Raw genomic sequence first — 17,238 nt, 5'->3', positions numbered from 1 at the left:
GTCCCTGTAAAAGATCAACATTATGCTCATTTTAAACACTTATTATGGGTCATAAATTTTGCATTGTGTCTCTTGCCCACATTTTGTTCCACAATATGTCCACACATGTTATGCTATGTTGAGAACAGCAAACTGCTGAGTATTTATTGTGTATTACAGCTGTATTCTGAGTGTACAGGGATCTGAAAACCTGCTAATCTAAATGCGTCATTTGTGCAATGGGCATGGAAGACACCAAATTGTGCACCTTGTTGAGGAGAGGTGTTCTATTACTTTAAACCTAAACTGATATACTCTAGAAGAAGGGACCCAAACCTAATCTAGGGATCAGAATATCATAGCGACTTCTGGGTGGTTACATTGATTGTATGTTATAAATCAACTGAACAACAAACAAATCCACAAAAACAAGACACTCACATAAACCAGTCTGTTCTTCCTGATGACAAGGTTAAGGCCTTCCATATCAAGAGCTATGGAGTTAAGAGAAGACTTTGTGGAGTTCTCCTGGCCCTCATTTCGTGCCGTTATTGTGAACTGGGTGGCACTAGGGCCACATGTCTTTGCTATGGTGTAATTGCAGGTGCCCCAAAAGGAATATGCCTTGCCATCAAAGGTGATGTAATGGGGGTCACCGTAGATGCTGCAGGTCACAGGGCTGGATGGAAAGCAACCCATGACCACGTCCTTCACCATGCAGACTTCATCAGCCAAGCAGGTCACAGGAGAACAGTGGACCTTCCCGTGTCCCAAACATTCACACAGGCTCTCACATTCACCCTTCATAAATGTCTCTCTGATCTGGACAGGAAACAAAAGGAGTTTATTATTATGCTTGAAAATGATTAAAGCTGATCTGTGTATTTATTCATTTATTTGTTTGATGTTTAAATTCTTTCTCTTATCCCAGCTGAATATGCAAAGTCAACTATAAGTAAGCCATTTGTAGGTTGATTTCACTTAAAATTGTAATAATTTGGCACTAGTGCGAGTGACCCGTCCAGCCCGACAGCAGAATTGGCTCGACCAGTGGTGTGAGTTAGGGGTGGGACTATCTGTTTATATAACCACTAAAAGTTCAACTTTTCTGTAATCTGTTTGAAACAGTGATAACGTTAACAATTCTTTTTAGTGATGCTAGTGGCAAAGAAATTGCAAACTTGAAAAAAAAAAAACACATTATTATTATTATTGGGGGAAGCATGTAATTTCTGCTTCACTAATTTCACAGAATGGAATTGCAAAATAATAACTATTTTCACATTTTTTCAAAGTTTGCTAAACAGTCCCCCTGCATTGCATTGGTTGGATAAACAGAAAGTTCCGCACCCGCCTTAGGCCATTGGTTGAGTTAGTATTGCTATTTTGGGCTAATGGGACACCATTTTTACACTTTTTGGGGATAATCAGCATATGAATGGCTTACTTACAGTTGTCTCTGCACATTAAGTTAAAAACATCACCGCATAATGCTGTCCGTTCACCCAGCATCCACAGTCATCAGCTGGCACACATGTTCCTCCACTGAGCAGGAAGCCATTGTCACACTCGCACCGCTCCTCACATATCCCACACAGCCTTGCCATGTCCAGGCTGGAGCAGGTTTGCGGGCAGCCGCTGGCACAGGCATTATGGTGGCTGTGAGGGCCACACACCAGAGCTACAACAGAAATCAGGATAATCAAACATCATCAGTCGGTTGTTGCTCCTCAAACGTTACACATCAGTTGATGAAGGCATGGGAGTTGGTTAATAACCAACTAGTGACTAAGTTGAGCTGTTCTGTTTGGGTTGTCAGGTGGAGACATGACTGGTGATTACTGAGAGCTGTTGAGATCGGCCATTTGCCATCGGCCATTTGCTCAATGAAGACTCAAAGCAGCCAGCATGATCTAATACATGACAAACATTGATTTATATGACAATATACAATGCTACTAAAAGTAGCCAGCGTTTCATAGCCTTAAGTGGAGATTAGATACATTTATGGAGATTAGATAGAATTATTAATGTGTAGATATTGCCCATTATTCTTAAGGGCAATAAAACAACCTGTAAAATGATACACGTCATCACCTGCCAACTCAGAACAGTTGTGTGGGTAGTAATAGACTATTGAATGCTGAATAAAGAAAGGACTCTTTTGTAACGCGTCGGCTGCTGTTTCATTCAATATCCTGACATCTTGTCCTGAAAACACATTTATACTACTGCACTTAAAATTGAAGTCTGTTGGGCAATTTCACAGCATCAAAATCACACTGAATCAAAAAGTATAATCATAAAACCTTTTACATATGTATCTATATACATTACTGTGCAAAGGTCTTAGGAACATAAGATGTTTCACAAAAGCATTTGTCTTAAGATGGTTATTTATATCTTCAGCTTTAGTGTGTCAATAGGAAATATAAATGTTAGACTCTCAAACATAACTTTTGCAAATAGAAAAGATAAGAACAGAAGAACAGGGAGCCCTGCAAAAGATGTCATGGCCCCCACAAAGCCCCCCACTGAACATCGTGTCTGTCTGAGATTAAATATAGAGACAGAAACAATTGAGTCTAAATAGATAAAAGAACTGTGATGAATTCTCCAAGAAGCTTGGAACATCCAATCTGCCAACAACCAAGACAAACTGTGTCCAGGTGTACCTAGGAGAATTGGTGCTGTTTTAATGGCAAAGGTGGTCACACCGTATATTGATTATTTTTGAAGACATCCTCACTATGCAACATTTTTCACAAAAAAGACTTTTGCACAGTACTGTATATATATATATATATATATGTGTGTGTGTGTGTGTGTGTGTGTGTGTGTAAAGTACGTGTTTTTATGGAATACTTTATGTAAGTACTTTAACAAAAATACAAGCTTCACATTACAATTTCCCCATATAATTACATTATGAGTGCTACACTATTTGCAATTGGGCTCGTTGGCTCCAGTCTGCAGATTTTGGGCAGATCTCACAGAATATTGCATAGTATATAATTGGTACACACTCAAATTTTTGATATCAAATGTGCTGGATATTTTAGAGTCGATTAGAGAGGAAATCTAGTGTTTGATGCTCCATGACTCAAATTTGAAGTCATAAATTGGCCAGGGAATGGAAATAGAGCATGTGGTGTTGTAAATTTAAGACAACAACATTTCATTTTGACCCTAGAAGACTTAATTAAATAATTAAATAATAAATAATTAAACAATTGGTAAGGACATACGGCAGAAGGTTGAGTTTCTCCAGGCAGGAACAGTGATGCCAAATTTGTTGCAGGCGTCACTGAAGGCTTGTATGGCATTGCAGAGGGCCTCAGCCTCTCCGTGAGATGTACACATATCAAACATGCAGCTTCGCACAAAGCTTTCTGCACTGAGAACTGACAAGCACTCTGAGAATGGCCCCTGTTTGGATGTTAGCACACCGCAGTACACTTCGCTGGCATACTTCAGTTCCTCTGTCTCTGAACACACCCTGGGCAGGGTGGGCTCCTCACACACAGCATCAGTGGCCAGCCAGCTCTGCCCTAAAACACGGGCATCTCTCACCAGTGACGCATTTGGAGCCCTGAAGTCATCCTCTGTCACCTGATTAAAGTTTCCGCACATGCCACAGATTCTGTTGGAGTAATGGCTGGGCACGATCACCTGAACGGCACCAGATCGCATGTAGAAGACAGATAGTTTGAAGTGTGTGTGAAGGACCACAGCATCTGCCTGGGCATAAACAGCAACTGTGTTTCCGTTCAGATGTAAAGGGAGATTTCTCAAAATCCCATTAACCTGAAAAGGACAACAAAGGACAATGACAATAACACAAGTCATTCAGAATCAATATCTATCAGTTCTGTCACCTCTTGAAAAAACTTAAACTTAAACTAATGTACTGTAAAATGGTTTAGCTGGTCTCCCACTGTAACCGGTCCTGCTCAACCTGCTCCGAGTGGGATTTGAACTGGCGTCAGTCGCCAATATTGTAATATATATTCCAAAACTTTTCTACTGTAAGTTTTGAACTACATTTATTTTGACTCAGTGACCTAAAACGCTTGTTTATGACACAACGCAACCAAAGTGAAATGCTCCAAAGGTGTCCATCTGACTCAGGTGTACACTGACGCTTCCTTTGACAAGCCCTTATAATAAATCTATCTCAGACAGATTGTTGAATTCAATTGCAAAATGGATTGCTGTGAAGTGTAAGCCAATAATAGGCTTATTATGTTTAATTAATAATATACAGTATATAATAATAATAATAATATATTGACTTCTAGCTGTGAAGATGGTCAACTAGCATGGTCTTTCTAGCATAGCTATACTATTTCATTAGCTAAAGCATTAAAGCAGCATAAACCAGCAGGTCATTTTCAGCAGTGATATCTAAACATTCCAGTGTATCAAGGTCTTCATTTTTTGTCAACTCAATTGGCTCTTGTATAGGGCCACAAAACCAGATGGATGGCTACTAGAAAAGTTCACTCACCATGACTCTACTTCTCTCTCTCCTCAGCATAATGACTCTCAGACCCTGCAGGTTGACGTTAACCTGCTGAATGGAGGAGACTGGCGAATCCCCCCTCTGCTCATTCTGTACCTCCACTGCAAATTCTGGAAGCAACCCAGACTTGTCGCAGACCCTCGACAAAATATAGGTACAAGGGCCTACGAAGTGGAAGCCGACCCCATCAAAAGTAGTGTAGTGTGGATCGGAGGCAACATTGCAGGTGCCAAAGGTGGAGTCATTACGGGACAATGGGATGTGAGAACAGGTGAGTTGCTCATCAGTGCAGGTGCAACGAGTGGTTTCGTCTGTCCAAAACTGAGTCCCTGACTGACATTGTGCCCCTGTGGATGAGATATGGATGAGAGTGTACCTATGAATCAGTTTGTTTGTCTTATACTACATTGATGCTTACTTCTGTGCAAAGGCTAATACATGTGTTCAATTTCTTAACATACAAAGAAGGTTTTAGTAAGTGCCTTTACATGCACAATCTTATTCCAATATATGAAAACGCCTTTGTTCTTTTATCAGGGAGAGGTCATAAACAGTTTAAGCCAAACCCATTCAACACACCTAGATTGATATACATGTAGTTATCAGGGTTTTATTGTACATGTAAACACACTCAATGTCTCAGTGTTAGCCTTAAGAGGTTCTTTATTGTCTAAATGATACATAATAATAATAATAATAATAATAGGTCACGTACCACATTGTCCCCTCCGTATTCCAATTCTGTTAAAGGATGTTTCATCGTCACTATGCAGTCCTTGTGAAAGCTCAAAAATAACCTGCACAGTTACAGTGAGTCATCGTAATACTTCAGTCCGACTGATTTTCATTCATTACTCAAGATCAGAATGCTATTGAACAAGAATGCTTTAAATACATACCACTACATTTGTGTTTACTGATTTACAAATTCTTTCTTACCGAACAACGTATCAGAGAAATTCAAATAGTGCATTTTCGAAATGGCTGATGGTGTAAAATAAAATTCATACACCTAGAAGGTTAAACTTAGAAGTTTCTGCTAAGTATCATTACTATAGAGTCTACATTGTTGGATTGGTCTCTAAAATGAGTTTCCAGTGACCTCAAACATTGGAACATTGTTTACTATCTTCCACTGTAAAGACACCCAAACCTGAAGGTGTTTCTTTAAATTGCTGTACCTGGACTCTGCTGCTATCAGAGTGGCTCATCAAAGGAATATAGACTTGTCTCCAGTCTCCACTTCTAGCAGTCTCTGAGCTCCAAATCAACATTTGCAGAATATCATTTGCTAGCAAAACTTTGTGTTCAGAATTCTTTTGGCTGGGTTTATGGTACCAGAACTCCAGACAGGAATCTTCAGAGATGCTCAGAGACCTGCTCTCCAGACGAAATAAACCAGATGGGCTAACAGGATGGATGTCTTGAGAGAAACCACAAAGTAAGGAGAAAATTTTTTTTGTATTTGTGAGTTTGGTGCCTAGGAAACTTGAAGATCAAGTTAAACATCATAATTTGAGGAACAAGAGGAAGATAGGTTTAAAGAAGCTCTGCTGCATGCTGTTAGAAGCCAATTAACTGCTGTTGTTGTTGTAGCCCCAGGTGAATGAATTGGAGTTCACAGAAAACACTTGCCAAAGAATAACGGAAAGCAGCAACTGTCTCAGCAGCAATTTTGCCTCAGTAGCATAATTACCTGTTTCTGTCTGAGTGCTGATGAGCCCCTCAGAGGTCCAATCGCAGAATGTTGCCAAATCACTGCCAAAATCACACTTTGTAAAATAATCTACAGCACAGGAGGGAAAAGTGATTAAAAGACAATAAGAAACAAAAGTAGAGAGAAGAAGAATACAATTAAACCTAATCGAAACTAAAAAACACGGTTCTGTTTCAGCTGGTATAATAGATGTTTGTGTCCCAGGTCACTGTTGCAAGAAATTGCTCATATCATTGCAAGTACTTCCATTAGAGTGCTCACACTGATATGAGCAAGAACTCATCTTAATTTGATAGAATGGTTTCTAACAGGTCCTTTTTTAAGTACCACGTCTGCAACATTCTATGAACGTTTCCAATTTCACCAAATGGAATTGCAAAAATAATGACAGAACACTTCCCCCTCATTGGTCACACAAACAAGTAGTCCCAATTAAAACTTGCCATTGATTGAGTCAATGTTGCTGTTTAGGGTTGCTTGAGATGCTTACAGGAATAGCTTACCCAAGACTGAAAATTATGTCATTATTTACTCACCCTCATATTGTGCCAAACCCATATGACTGACTTTCTTCCGTGGAACCCAAAAGAAAATGTTTAAATTGTACCTTCAGACACATTGACTTCCACTGTATGGACAAAAGATGCAATAAAAGTGAATGGCAACTGAGGCTGTCAGTTCTTAAAGGTGCACTCAGTAAGTTTTTCAAACACATTATTTTTAAGTTACTGACGCCATTGTAACTAACTAAATAAATAAAAACAACAGTAAAAATTCAGAAATCATAGTAAACCATGATTAATTTCATCCATGACTGTCCAACAACAGGGTTGTCACTAGATTAAGTGAGTAGTTTTTGGCTGGTCATGTGATTCCAATATGGCAGCCGTATGAAGGGACCCTCTCCATGCAGGATAAAACAGGTTTAATAAGGTTACTAATATGACTGGAGCTTTACCATCTATCTACAAGCTGCCATGAGAAGTCACACAGGTCACATTAACTACAACACTTAGAAACTGTATCACCTAGATCATATAGAGACTGTGTCTGTTCCCCAAACTACCAAACACAAATGACCAATTAAGTAATTTAAGTCATTTAGAAAAAATGTGATTGATGTCAAACTTCTACAATTTACAGTGATTTTTTTTTGTTTTACTCAAAGGTTTGAATATAAGTTTAATTATTTTGAGCTGATAATGCTTAATGTAACATCGTCAGATATAAATACAAAATCTTTGTTGCCTTTTGTTCTTGCAACAGTATATAGATCACCTGGGCCACATTCTGAATTCCTTTGAGAATTTACTGATTTTCTGTCAGATCTAGTGGTTGCCATGGATTGAGCTTTAATCATCGGTGATTTCAACATCCACATAGATAACAAAAATGATACACTGTGATTAGCATTTATTGATATTCTCAAATCTGTTGGGGTAAGACAAAATGTGACTGGTCCAACCCATCACCATAAACATACGTTAGATCTAATGTTGACCTATGGAATTGATGATGATAATTTAGAAATTCCACCACAGTGCGATGATATCTCAGATCATTACCTCGGCTCTTGTATGCTGCGCTTAGCAAAGGTCACTCAATCTATTCAATGTTATCATTCAGGTAGAACTATTCTTTCAACTACTAAAGATAGCTTCACTAATAATCTTCCAGATTTGTCTCAAATACTCAGTATGCCAAAAAGTTCAGAAGAACTTGATGTTGTCACAGAACATATGGATAAAATCTTCTCTAGCATTCTAGATAGTGTCGTCCCCCTTCGATTAAAAAAGTTAAAGAGAAAAATCCTGCATAATGGTACAATGATCACACTCATGCTCTCAAGAGAACAGCTCAGAAAATGGAGCATAAGTGGAAGAACACAAAATTAGAGGTATTTCGCAGGGCATGGAAGGATAGTGTCTCTAATTACAGACAGGCTCTAAAAACTGCCAGATATACAGATATTCCATCGTAGCATTGTAGTCATGACTTTATGAATTTTTTTGCTGATAAAATCAAAATCATAAGAAACAAAATTGGAATTACGAATCTGTCTGCCACAGCACCCCAGAAGACTAAAATTATTCCCTATGAACAACTTCAATCCTTCACTGTTATAGGCCAGGAAGAGCTAACAAAAATGATCAAAACATAAAATCGACAACATGTATGTTAGATCCAATACCGACTAAACTTCAAAAGAGGTGTAATCACAGAACCTCTTCTTTATATTATTAACTCCTCATTATCCTTAGGGCATGTCCCAAGAAACTTTAAACTGGCAGTTATCAAACTGCTTATCAAGAAACCACAGCTTGATCCAGGAGAACTGGCTGATTATAGACCGATTTCAAGTCTCCCAATTATGTCGAAAATACTAGAAAAGGTAGTATCCTCCCAACTATGTTCATTTTTACAGAGAAATGGTATATATGAAGAATTTCAGTCAGGATTTAGGCCCCATAATAGTACAGAGACTGCACTCATCAGAGTTACAAATGACTTGCCCTTTTCATCTGATCGCAGCTGCATTTCTCTTCTAGTGCTCTTAGATCTTAGTGCTGCCTTCAACAGCATAGATCATAACATTCTCTTGGATAGGCTTGAGAATTAAGTTGGCTTTTGTGGAAAGGCATTAGCTTGGCTTAGGTCCTGTCTCTCTGACCACTACCACTTTGTGTAAATGAGGAACTGTCAGATCAAAATAAAGTTAAGTATGGAGTGCCACAGGGATCAGTTTTAGGGCCTCTGCTTTTCTCCCTATATATGCTCCCCCTGGGAGACATTATCAGGAACCATTGAATTAGTTTTTCACTGTTATGCCGATGATACCCAACTTTATATTTCTTCAAAACCCAGCGAAATTTCAAAATTTTCAAAATTAATGGTGTATAAATTATATCAAAGAGTGGATGGCTAGAAATTTCCTTCTACTCAAATCTGATAAAACAGAGGTACTAATTATTGGAACAAAAACCTCAAAAAATAAGATGCTGAAATATAATCTGACTCTTGATGGATGTACTGTAACAAACATCTACAGGAAAAAATGTTGGTGTTATTTTTGATAGCAATTTAACCTTTGAAAGACAAATTTCCAATATTTGTAGAACTGAATTCTTCCACAAATTACAACACATGCTACCTGTTTCTGATGCCAAAAAAATAATTAATGCGTTCATGACCTCAAGACTAGATCCCCCCATGGATGGTACCTTCTGTGCCTCCATCTAGCCCTTCTCTGTGTGTCAGTTGGTGTTGTCTGTTCTTGTCTGTTGTTTGATGTTCCCCATTTGATGTTCCCTATTTTTGTTTATTAAACTTACAGGACATCCACCTAGTAATGCATTACAATAATCTAGTCTTGAGATAGCGCTCAACAAGCCACGTGATAAAATGCGCGGATTAACGGTCTCAGACACGGAGGCAACTGAGATTCGTCCTCCGCCACCCGGATTGAGGCGAGTCACTACACCACCATGAGGACCTACAGCGCATTGGGAATTGGGCATTCCAAATTGAGGAGAAAAGGGGAGAGAGAAAAAAAATGATATACATGTTTTATTATTAATAACTCAAAAAGCATTTATTGCTAAAACTGTGAAGGATGTTGTAAGGGACCATCTGAATACAGGGTAAATTTCTTGGTATTATTAATCTTCAGTGTAGTATTACTGATCAGTACTGTCACTCCCTATACGTATATTACAGTCTGTGTGGTTCACCTACTCCCGACAGGGGCACCATCTTACCCTAGGGGAGCACCAAAAACTCCACCGGCTGCTGTTTCTCGCACCAAGACTCACAATCTGATGTTGGCAGGTATGCCATAGAGTCATAGAGGGTTTGAACAACATGAGGGTGAATAAAATGACAGAATTTCATTTTCAGAACTACACCCTTAAACAAACAGATAAAGGTCTTTATAGTGCAACAGTTTTTGCATTTGCAGAAATCAGTGAACAAATACTTCTCTGCACATTAAGCTGGGATAGGAGAAAGTATTTTAACTTCAAAAAATGTATAAAATAAAATACACATTACAATTTAACCTTATAAAAGGCAGATATCTTACCTGCATTTGACCCCCTCTCTGGAAGAGTGAGTGAGATATTTCTACAGACAGTCAAAAGAGAAAATATGATGTTAATAAAATGATACGATGAAGATCACAGTAAATGTGTCACGATTGTAGACTTGACACATTTGATAAATGAAACTGAGAGATAAAAGTATGACAACTTACCCTGAAGAAGCCTCAGTGTTTAGAACACATAAACAGGCTACTATAGAGAGTAGCCACAGGTATGTATCCCCAGGCATAGTATGCTGTCCCATTGTCTTGCTTATAATTCCTATGGTTTTGAGCTGAAGTTAATCTTGAATGTACCACCTGTGCTTATCTTGGGACTTTGCAAAGGGTTAGAATGTGCTGGCTGTTATGAAGGTGGTGGAAATGCACCATTGACCCTGAGGAGGTGTGTTTTTAGGTGGTGCCCCATCAAAAGGGGAGGGGTTGTTACGGTAACAGAGAGGAATTTGACTGCTGATGAGGTTAACTGTACTCAGTTTTCATTCATTTTGGTTCCAGTCATGTCCTTATCAAAGTAAATTTAAATGCCAAGGATACAAAGCATGCACAGTGGCCTCCAAAAGCCACTCTCAAAACTGCATGAATGCCATTATATTAGATAACAAAATAGATTACCAAGTGACACTATAAAGAAAGTTAGCACAAGAACACCTCTCAAGCAAAACAAAAAAATATATAGACACAGATATACAAATAGATAGGACACTTTCTGGTTGTAAAACGTTATATCGGAACTTGTTAATATACAGAACTACACATGTGCTTACTCTGCTAGGACACCTGTGTGAACTTGAGGAATTACTTTATACATTCATGAACATTACATTGGTACTAGTTGCTTAAAAGTAATTGAAAAGAATGGACAAGAAAAGTTAGTTCTGAGAGAAAGTGTAATATCAATTTGTCTGCATATTGTATGCCTGTTGGCTTGATATTTTATTTAATTTTTTGCTTAAGTATCCAAATTATTTTTAAGGCTACTGTGAAGATAAAGTGGAAAGAAAAAATAAAAACATTTTGTAAAGTATTCACTTAAAACATGTCAATACAGGGCCAATGGAAACTGTCAGGTCAGAGCCATTGATGTGGGTGTCACATTGGGTGGGTGTGATAGTTGCCTGTTGTGCAAGTCAGTTTATCTTTATATCTGTATGAGACATTTTTAGTAAGTAATAGTCACTATGCCATGATTGAGGATGTACAGCGCCAATGGCATTGCCACATTTGACTAAATATTAGCTAAATGGTCTCAAATTGCTATTTATTTTATTACAAATCTTGCATTACACTATAGATAGTGAACCTTTTAATTTTTCTTGCAAGATACTGTCGTGATGTTAATGGTGTGTTAATTATACAAATCTTCTAGGTCTTTAAAATGGCTTTGCAATGTCCATGAATGTCCAGACTCTGTCTGGCTCTTAACTCTCATGTTCTGCTCGGATTGATTTAACTTTATGTTTGGGTTCCCAGAGACCCATAAGATGTACGAGTAAAAAGAACAATAGTAGCTTCAAAATTAATGTCTTATTGTTGACCCCAAAGCTGTACGAGTAAAAATAACAAAAGCCAAATGACCAATATAACAAAGAAGCCAATATTTTCCCATTTTAAATTAAGATCTTATCTGTCCATTCAAACTATTTTAATAAAATCCTCTGGCAGATAATATTGAAGCTGTATTTCTCTTTTTTCATTAGTTAAAAAAAAACAAAAAAAAAACCTTGTAGACATAGCTGTATTATCAAATTGAAATTTTATTTATAATCAGCTCTCATAAGTTCAGGACAAGTCATGAATTACCGCTATTTAAATGCCCCTGGGAACGAGAGAGAGGTGAACACAAATGCAATATTTAACAAAGATGGATATACAAATAACACAAGGCTTGAAGAACAAAGGGATTACATAGTGTCAATGCTACTATCGACGAGACCAGACCACTAATAGCTGAACATGAATGGTCTAAATGAAGGTACAAATGATGGTTAACACAAAACAGCTGAAGACGATGAGGGAAGACAGGTGAGGATGATAACGGTGCATCTAGGGAAATGTAGTGAAGAAGGTGATTTCAAAGTAAGAGTCTCTTGAAGACGGGGGAAACACAGAATAGTTCATGCCAATGTACTCACTAAACATTACACTTGCTTATGTAATACTAAGATCAAGTGAAATCTAACCTTTGTTTACATTGATGGAGGTACTTTATTGACCCCCCAGGGACAGAGATTCATGTGGCAGCCAGAAGCTGACACCTAAAACCTTCTCATCCACAGTCACACTTGTTGTCTTTTGCATCCTTGGCTTGTTTAATGCTTAACTATCAAAGCATGTAGATGTATTTGGTTTAACATTCTTGACCATTCATTCTCTTCAGCACATGCACTTTTGAAAGCAAGACTACACTTTAACTGGCTTAATGAACTCTTTGTTGTTGTTCTCAACTAAAAGTTCTCAAATATTCCTCTTTTTATTTCCCGTGTCCTTCTTGACATGTTTAGCAGATAAGATAACAAGAACAGTTATGGTCAAGTTCAGGGATGGGTTCTTGTGTCTACAAGGATTATGAAAGATGAACATATGCAACATCAGATGATAACTTAGTTTAATGACGTCACTTCACAGTCACGAGTAGGTGGTCTGGTACTGGGTGTGGGGTCATACATCTTCTATCATCTAAAACATTGGTTTACAGCTGTAAAACTCAAATCCTCCTTTACAATGAGCTGAGAAACAGAATGCAGGTGAAGAGACAGTGCTTCATCTGATTAGATAAGATTAGATTTGCTTTTTACCCTCTGTGGATAATTAAGTGTCATCTTTTGACAGCAAATGGAATACAAACAATATCATAAAATGAACATGGCTGGTCTCCTGACACCTGACTTTAATTAGAAAGTGTGCATGAGTGATTTGAAATAAAGCCCTCAGAGAGAAAGTAGAAACAGCTCTCCAATTCTAATGCTCATTTGGAGCACAACCATGATGCAGCAGAACAGGTTCAGCCTTCATATTCTGTATAATATATATATATATATATATATATATATATATATATATATATATATATATATATAAAACTTGGTAACAAAAATACAATTGTTAATTTTTAGTTCATGTTAGTGCATAGTGCATTAGTACATAGTACATTTGATTTAGTATATTTTGATATTAACATTAACCAAGATTAAGAAATGCTGTAAAAGTATTGGTAGTTCATATTAACTAATGTTGTTAACTAATGTTAAGAAATTGAACCTTATTGTAAAGTTTTACCAAAAACTTTTCAAAAAGATATGTGTAATGTATTCAAGTCAGGATTTGTATGAAATATGACAAATGCAGACAAATGCAGTATTATTTATGCTACAATCCACTAAAATTTGTCAAGGGTAGTGGTTCTCAACTGGTGAGTCACAACCCAAAAATGTGTCTCTTTTCTGTAGGGATGGGAATCATAAGTATTTTAAAAATTCGGATTTTGATTCCTCTTAACAATTTTGATTCCTTAATGGTTCTATTAACATTTTTTGTTTTTTAAGGAAGAAATAATTTATAATAAGAAATGCAGATTTTATTGCCAGGAGCCTTAAGCAACATTACATAACACAGTAACATTTTGTTGCTCATTTCAAATGGGATATGATGGAACTCAGATTCAGTAAAAAGAACTGGCTCATAAGAGTCATTATTTTGCAAACCACATTAAATGGGTCGTGGTGTGTGTTTCACACTGTAGATTCAATATAATCTGCACATAAGAGTCATTCGTTCGGGAACCACAAAACACTGGTCATGCTGTAGATGGAAAAGAACCGGCTCATAACAATCATTCTTTCAGCAATCGGACTACACTGGTCATGGTCTGAGTTTAGATTCAAAGTGAACAGACACATAAGAGTAATTCGTTTGGCAACCACATTACACTGGTCGTGCTGTAGATTCAAAAGAATGGGCTCATAAGAATTATTCTTTCGGGAATTGAACTATATTGGTTGCACTCTGTGTTTCGCACTGTAGATTCAAATAATCTGCTCATAAGGGTCATTCGTTCTGGCATTGAACAACGCATCACCGCCCGCTGTCACTCAACGCCACTGATTACAGCTGCAATGAGCACTCATTATAACATCAAAAATAAACTTCAGTGCTGGATCGCCACTTATAATAAAGCACACAAACGAAATGTAAACTCCTGCTCAAGAACTGGAGATATTTCTTCTGCATTAGACGCTTACCTGACAAACACTATTTTAAAAAGTTGTGGGTACAAAACTGGCAAAGGCAAAAAGTGGTAAGGACATGTTCCACCCATCCCACCTGTAAATGATGCCTATGCCCTCATCCTTGAAAACTATGAAGAAAACTATGCAAAGTAAATAAGAAACACTAGGTAAACAAAAAAACTTACTGAACCAGACTACATTAAATACAGGTTCTGCTTTGAGGGTATACGTACATGATTTGTGCTGATCACAATGTGTTTTGTGTGGTGAATTATTGGCTGTTTTTCTATTCAGTTACAGTATGTCATGTTAATAATTTTGAATATTGTTGGGCCTATGCAGTTCCTGTAATGAGTTTCAATGTTTGATTTTGTTTACTTGTATACGATAATCAATTTTGCTACATTGTACTGGAAAGGTCGCTAGGAGGCAGAGGAGCCTGCTGCCATCTGCCAGGAGGCGAAATCCAGTGCCATTGCCTGGCGTCGCGGAGGATCGCTGCACAGCTGGCTGAGAACTGAATTGCGGCATGGTCGGGAACCAGATTTTTTTTTTTTTCCTCTCTCTGTCCCCCCCTCTCTCTCTCTCTCTCTCTCTCTCTCTCTCTCTCTCTCTCTCTCTCTCTCTCTCTCTCTCTCTCAGGCTCTCCCACTCTCTTTCTCTCTCCCCTCTCCCTCCCCTCACACTACTCAGGTTCCCAGGAGGCAGGGAAGACCAGCCAGTGGTGGAAGGGGCAACTCCTCCCCACCAGGAAGGGAGTAGGTCAGGCCAGGAACCAAATGGCCTGAATCGGGCGTTGGGGGTAAGTGACAAGGAGGAGGGCGTGATCGGGCCGTGAAGATGCACACTTGGTGCTGAGTTGCCCCAATCAGCTGGAGAGAGAGATAAGAAGGAGCTGAAGTCGCTAGAGAGAGAGAGAGAGAGAGAGAGAGAGAGAGAGACGGAGCTGTGTGTATGTCGACGTGTGATTTTGCTATGCTGAAAAGCACTTTTATGCTGTGTTTTGTTTATTAAAGTTTTTTTGATTGTTAACCTGGTTCCCACTTTCTTCTTTCCGACGAACAAGAGACGTGTCTGCCACAAAAAGTACCTTAATTAATTAAAAAAGTTATTTTTTTATGGAAAGTAAAGCGTTACATTACTTTTGCATTATTTTTGCATTACTTTTTTCTCACAGCCAGTTTCTCTTCTGTTATGCTGTGCATTCCATACAAATAAGCCATGCATTGCATACAAGAGACATTACAGGTCATGCTAGCTACTGTACAACACTCATGACAAAACAACATAGTAAACAAACAGATATTTAGAAAGTAGGTCTTCATGTCATATTTATAATAAAGAATCAATAACATGAATATGCATGATTTGTTTTCCATCAACATGGCAGCCAATATGAATAATGAAGAATAACCACTGTCTTACCTAAAGCAGCAAAGTCCAACACTTGAACCTGCATCATATGTCATCATGTGCTGTGTCCACTGACAATGTCAGAGTCAACTTAAGATGTTTTTCAAAAGTCAGGATAAAATACAGTGGGGAATGCCAGCCTGACATGTTCAAGGAATAAGTCTGATGAATAAATGAATATTTTTTCACTTCAAGATGCTATATGTAATATTTTTACTGTACTAAATAATAAAATGACCATAATATCTCATTAGAGAATTAGGGAACATGCTAAGTTGAAATAATGGCTTCTCTGACAACAATGCTACAGTCAATATATTCTACTTTGAAGTTTCCATTCTGGGCCGGAATTTCTGTTTATGTTTTGGCCTGTGTGATCCCGTCCACTGCCCACTCACCAATAGTATTTCGACACCACCGGGTAAAGATTTGAACAAGTTTGCAGGCAAACAACACTGCGTGCTGCAGCTATGCAAGCCAGCAAATGAACTGGATCAGAGATAACCGATTCCACCTAACCTAAAAAAACCACCATGACCAGAGGTGTAGTAAAACAAGGATAAATACTGGAGATGCCTTTGGAAGCGGATGCTGAGTTGGCTAATTTGCATGTCAACATTCTGGCAACCCGCATGAGCTTCGAGTCTGGGGCGGGACAGACAACTCTCCAGTATTTTGAATTTGGACTGCAGTAACCATTTCAAATGCTTGTTGTCGGTCTTACATATAGCACCTTTAAGTCATCTCAGTGCACGCTTGTTTTGAGGTGATCCACTGTGCGTACAGATGCCACAACTTCAAAGGCGCATGTTAATACAACTTGAATGGAATCGTTTTTAATATTACCAAAATGTCATAAAAACGGTTTGTTTCATGAATCAAACTACTTGTTTATTATAAAACAAAAATGTTGAATATTTTTAGAAACTAAGACATTTCTCTGCATACACAATCGATGTAGAACGTTGCTCGGAGTGACTGATCCAGAGTCTTTAATCATCCCATTCTCCTAGTTACAGGGAGCTGTAACACGGAGTAGTTCGGCTGCATAAGTTAGTGAATTGAGCAAGTATTTCACCCTGTGTATCATGTCGTGGCCAGTGGAAGACTAGTCTTATAATCCCTCTGCCTAAATGCGTTTACTCATTTTTTTAATGCAGTGTGTATTAACACATGAATCAATCGTGTTTCACTCAACCGAATGTTGACCTTTCGCTAAAACACGAAATGCACATGTGCGTTCGCGAGTTGATTGACAGGCTATGTCTGGATCTAA

At 38.1% G+C, this 17,238-nt stretch overlaps 1 protein-coding gene across 1 annotated transcript in view; it reads right to left on the bottom strand.

Moving 5' to 3' along the window:
• The window catches only part of LOC127441220 (zonadhesin), a 72,450-nt gene that overhangs the window by 18,753 nt on the left and 36,459 nt on the right, over nucleotides 1-17,238 (bottom strand). The window contains exons 3-7 of the mRNA XM_051698395.1: nucleotides 6,201-6,290; nucleotides 4,490-4,851; nucleotides 3,228-3,786; nucleotides 1,464-1,660; nucleotides 421-801 (exon numbers count right to left, since the gene is read on the bottom strand). Of these exons, the coding sequence (XP_051554355.1) occupies nucleotides 421-801; nucleotides 1,464-1,660; nucleotides 3,228-3,786; nucleotides 4,490-4,851; nucleotides 6,201-6,290 (1,589 nt within the window). The remainder of the gene's footprint in view (nucleotides 1-420; nucleotides 802-1,463; nucleotides 1,661-3,227; nucleotides 3,787-4,489; nucleotides 4,852-6,200; nucleotides 6,291-17,238) is intronic.

This window comes from Myxocyprinus asiaticus, chromosome 5, assembly GCF_019703515.2.
Source record: "Myxocyprinus asiaticus isolate MX2 ecotype Aquarium Trade chromosome 5, UBuf_Myxa_2, whole genome shotgun sequence".
NCBI classification, from domain to species: Eukaryota; Metazoa; Chordata; class Actinopteri; order Cypriniformes; family Catostomidae; genus Myxocyprinus; species Myxocyprinus asiaticus.
Note: the sequence above shows the minus strand (reverse complement) of the source record. Positions and strands in the feature narration are given on the sequence as shown.